The sequence below is a fragment of the Penaeus chinensis genome, chromosome 36 (genome assembly GCF_019202785.1).
Source record: "Penaeus chinensis breed Huanghai No. 1 chromosome 36, ASM1920278v2, whole genome shotgun sequence".
Lineage (NCBI taxonomy): Eukaryota > Metazoa > Arthropoda > Malacostraca > Decapoda > Penaeidae > Penaeus > Penaeus chinensis.
The window spans coordinates 36,279,321-36,284,781 of record NC_061854.1 but is presented as its reverse complement, the minus strand read 5'-3'; the positions used below and the strand labels follow the sequence as shown (position 1 = coordinate 36,284,781).

General features: G+C 26.0%; 1 protein-coding gene across 1 annotated transcript in view; it reads right to left on the bottom strand.

The window, feature by feature from the left end:
* Positions 1 to 283: 283 nt before the first annotated feature.
* LOC125044939 (DNA ligase 1-like) overlaps positions 284 to 5,461 on the bottom strand; it is a 23,953-nt gene continuing 18,775 nt past the window's right edge. Inside the window, 15 exon segments of the mRNA XM_047641899.1 lie at positions 284 to 325; positions 457 to 549; positions 654 to 762; positions 977 to 980; positions 1,066 to 1,194; positions 1,358 to 1,459; positions 1,555 to 1,780; positions 1,895 to 1,912; positions 1,914 to 2,102; positions 2,223 to 2,424; positions 2,615 to 2,754; positions 2,871 to 2,999; positions 3,154 to 3,374; positions 3,524 to 3,696; positions 3,799 to 3,862. Of these exon segments, the coding sequence (XP_047497855.1) occupies positions 284 to 325; positions 457 to 549; positions 654 to 762; positions 977 to 980; positions 1,066 to 1,194; positions 1,358 to 1,459; positions 1,555 to 1,780; positions 1,895 to 1,912; positions 1,914 to 2,102; positions 2,223 to 2,424; positions 2,615 to 2,754; positions 2,871 to 2,999; positions 3,154 to 3,374; positions 3,524 to 3,696; positions 3,799 to 3,862 (1,841 nt within the window).

The window sequence follows — 5,461 nt, the reverse complement described above, 5'->3', positions numbered from 1 at the left end:
AATTTAAATATTTTTTTAAATATTTTAGTGTCATTTATATTAAATATATGATTTTAAATCTTTATTATATTCGTTCATTTATATTAAATAAAATGTTTTTAAAAATCTTATTATATTCATGTCAATTATATTAAAAATACGTTTTCTAAAAATCTTTATAATATCTATTTACTTTTCATAATATGAACCCTTAGGACATAGAGTCATATATATTCTTAATTGGAAAATCCAAAGTCATATACTGGATATTCCATTAATATTATATTATCTATTTTATTTCTTATTATTTTTCATTCTGGTATTGGTTATTGTAGAGGTCTGCAATCTGAAAAAAAGAGAATATTAAAATTGGAAAGAATAATATTTATGGTTATATTGCAATATATAATTTATATATAATATATATAGATATATAAATATATATTATATTTTTGGCTATGTTTTCATTTTCTTTACCTGTACTGCATTTGTGATTTCTTTAGGATTTTTATCATCACGAATTCTTACAAATCTTGGAAATCTCAAAGAAATGCCCTTTTCTGGATCAACCTATAAGTATAAAATTAAATTCACCATTAGAAATAAAAATTTGTTTTTTTTCTAAAATATAACAATATCTCTATTAAATAATTTTAATATTCGTTAAAACATACCAGTCCTACTGCAGCTTTGTATATAGGTGAAAGGGAAAGATCTGCACACTTAATCTCCCAAACTTTCACAGGCTTAAACCAGTGATCAGGACCAGTACCATTTTCATAACTAGAATAATGAAGAATATATTCATATCAATTTTTTAAAAGAAATATATACTTGTTCAATTCATACCACAGTAAAAATTATTCATTAAAAATATAAATGATACGGTCTATATAATAACCTAAATACAAACCTATAATTAGTCATTGGTTTTTCTACAATGTATTGTTGGAAAAGGTTAGAACATTCTTGTAAATTTTGTTCTGTAAAACCGTACCAATCTGAAATGTAAAATTGATATTTCAAATATGAATTTCATACTCATTTGTATATCAATATTGAGGATATTAAGAAAAAACAACATACCTTGCACAAAGACATGGAATTTGTCTTTAGTTTCATCATAGCAAGCTACAAGAAACTTTCCATATTGCCCAGTGCGCTTGCCTTGGCCTAAATAGCCTCCAATGACCACACAACAATTGTATCCCCCATCTGGAATTATTACCAGTTAATTTGTATATATAATTTTTATATATATATATTATATATATATATTATATATTATATATATATATATACATGATTAAATGACAATCGATGTAATATACAAGAACTAAACAGTTTATATATATATATGAAAAAAAAAACATGAGACATACTCTATTAAGGTAGTCCTTCTTCAATTTTAACCATTTGTGTGATCGTTTTCCTATATCGTAAATAGCATTCACATCCAGAGATTTGATCATGAGACCTCACATTTTTCTGAAAATTCACATTTATATATTAGCAATAGTGATTTTGATAATATGTTGATTTATAATATCATGTTTTCCATGCGAATGGAATAAAGTAGATTCACCTTTAAGGGATTCCTCATAAATTCTTCAATATCTTCTGTATTAGTGGAGTCCATATTCTTTGCAAAGATAAATCTCCCTTCTTTCTCTTTAAAATTATTTCGTAATAGAGTACGACGTATCTCGAATGACTTCTTGACCAGTGATTCGCCATTCAGATAAAGCAAATCAAAGGGAAATATACATATGTGTACTTTGAGATCCTTTTCATTAACACCCTGATAAGTAAAAAAAAAATATTTTTTTTAGATTATATTCGAGTTTTATATTTGTAATATTTTATGGGATTTCTATATATGTATATATAATTGTAAAGTTAAATGTATATATACCTTTCTCTTTCTGGTACTTTAGGACTTGGAAGGGTAAGATTTGCTGGTTTTCTTTATCCCAAGCCACAACCTCCGCGTCAATGATACATGATTTAACATCTTTTCCCAATACATTTCTCAAGATGGAAATAACATCGGGATATTTGGTTGTGTTATTTTCTTGATTCCTACTATATATATTGATTGTACCATCATCCTTTAAATGGATCTGTAATATATATATATATATATATACATATATAATATAAACGAATAGATATAAATTTAATTAAAAAAAGGTGGTTATATAAAACAAACTCTAATTTATTAGAAGTAAACATATATATACCTGTGCTCTCTCCCCATCATACTTGAATTCACAAGTAAACTTGACATTCTCAAAACGCTTCAAGACTTCAGAAATTCCAGTAGTAGGATGAGCTAACATCGATTTCAATGGAATTCCAGGGGTAAGGGAGCAGTATTTGGGGAGTTCCTCAATCCCTTCGGTTAAAAGGATTGGTATGATCTTATCATATGAAGGGAATTCACTGAAAATGAGATATAATATATATATATATATATATATATATATATATATATATATTAAATATGGATATTTAATATATAGTAACTTGAAAAATATTATATATTAAAATACTGTACCATATAACAACCAATGACACTTTTAAAAGTGCTAACATTTTTTTTATATAATTAAACATTGATCACAATTCTTACTTGTAGATCGTGCTTAGTATTGTACCGTACTTTTCAAATTGTTTTTTTAACTGTTTTGAACCTATTGTTTTGCCCGCATTAATAATATTCGGTGGATATTTTTGACCTGGAGGTGTAAGGTAGTTAGCTTGGGCTATGGCCTGAAAAAAAATATTTAATATTATAAAAAAGGTTATAATATTAATGTCTAAGACTTTATAAATAATATAATATACAATATTTGGTAATGTTGACTTTGATTAAACCATAAACCCACCTGCAGAACCGACTTCTCGGCCAAACCAATGCGAAGTTTTCCATTGAGAGATCGGACAAGATAACGGGATTCGGAAGCTCGACAGGCAATATATATATCCTTTATCTTGTCAATCTTTTTACCGTGAGCCTGTATGAGGATATAGAATATATCTTGCTTCAATATTATATATATATATATATATATATATATATATATATATATATATATATATATATATATGTATGTATGTATATAAATGATGTTATATTTAGTTTAAAATATATAAATTTATATAACCTACATCATTGCCAGCTAGAGATGCAATTTCTTTCAGCTGGTCAAAGAGATCTTTTACTGTCAAATTTGGCATATTTGTGATTCTTTCAGTCGAATGGCATTGTTCAGCAACAATACCGAGATCACCTTTCTGTTTTCTATCTTGTTTAATCTTCTCAATACTATGTCTTGAAGCTTGGGCAATTGCTCGCATAAGAATATTTTCTCCTATACCCAGCTCGGTGCCTAAGAAAAAAGAATATACTTGTTGGATATATATATATATATATATATATATATATATATATATATATATATATATATATATATATATTCTATCAATGAATAGATCAAATATTTTATTATTTTTTTATATATTACAAACTTCAACATACCTTCAAAGGCAGGTGCTATTTTATTGAGACATAGGTAGACACAACATAATAAATCATCTGGAGACAAGACAATAACAGATCTGAAGAAATTTGCCAATGTCTCAATAATCTTCAAACGACCGTTTGTTTTTTCAATCAATTTCATAGTGTTGACTAGAGCCATATAAGGTGTCCTGAAATTGTAAATATGTAATTAAACCTCTTAAATATAACCAATAAAAGTGTGTTCATTTACGGTAATATTAAATAATTAACATTATACAAAGGATTCTTACTCTTCACCCTGCTTCCAGAAGGCATCGTTAATGGGATGATAATTGTCCTTAGAAGGATCATAATCTAGCCCAAGTTCCAGCTTGGAGTATTTTTGGGCAGGTGGTTTATTATCATTATCTGGATATCTTTCGGTCTCCTTTTCCTTTTCAATACAATCATTGTTTCGTTTCATGTTTTATATTTTATACAAATAATGAAATCAAAATATTAACTTTTATATAGATATTTATTTAGTTTCAATACTATATTTCTATATAGTCACTTATTTAGTTTCAATACTTTATAGATACTTATTTAGTTTCAATACTTTATAGATACTTATTTAGTTTCAATACTGTATAGACACTTATTTAGTTTCAATACTGTATAGACACTTATTTAGTTTAAATACTATATTTCTATATAGATACTTATTTAGTTTCTATACTATATTTCTATATAGATACTTATTTAGTTTCAATACTATATTTCTATATAGATACTTATTTAGTTTCAATACTATATTTCTATATAGATACTTATTTAGTTTCAATACTATATTTCTATATAGATACTTGTTTAGTTTCAATACTAGTTTCAATAATAAATCTATAGAGTAGGTGAATTGTAACGGTCCTTTGATATATTTTTATATGTATATGAATATATTAAATTATATATGGATTTGGATTATGTTTTAGATGATGAATAAGATATGAATATAAATACTCTATAATATACTCATTATATTTATTATATGCCCATGGATAGTACAATTTTACAATTTATATTTATTATTTATATATATATATATATATAATATATATATTGTTGGTATTTAATGATTATATATCGTTGGTATTTAATGAGAATTTTCTAATTTTATCTGACATTCATTACATTTGATAATACACGATGGTATGTTATATTTTTGACACATGGGACATTGAATCATAAATCTTTTACAGTCATAGATACTTGTTGGTATTTTAGGTATATCATAGTGAGAACCATGTGATGTTATTGAAGGTGTACATGTTATCGATTCCATCTGGCAAATTTTACTTTTTCTGGGTAAAGTGTTAGAATGATAATATATAGGGTTTGGTATACGATAAATACTTTTGGGTACATCGTAAGTCGTGTTAGGGGCTATTTGTCTCGGGTCCTTGTATTGTTCGGTATCCTTTGTTTTATAATAATCCTTTTTTTCAGATACCTTCTGTTCATTGGCTGATAGTAACATATAATTATTATTATTTATCTTCCTATTCATATCAATATAAACATGTTCATCAATATCGTCATATATGTTTCTTGAATTGTATTTCGATTTATATTAGTAGATATATTATCATTCTTAATGATTCCGTTATATAACATGTTCGTCATTCTTGTCGGGAATAATCATTTTAGCATCCATATTTTTATCAAGTTTTGAATACCAGTCTAGCGATTTACTTCCATGCGTAATATTAGGAAGTAAATCGCTTACATCTATATTATCATATACGGTACCTAGACAATTCCTAAATTTGTTATTGTCAATGTCAATGATACTGAAGAGTCGTTTGAGATTAAATATTTTACTTTTCGTATCCTTTTCAGGACAATAATCTATAGACATGGATTTACATAATAACAATGCACAGTTTGTTTCATTTTTCTTGTTAGTAAAACTAA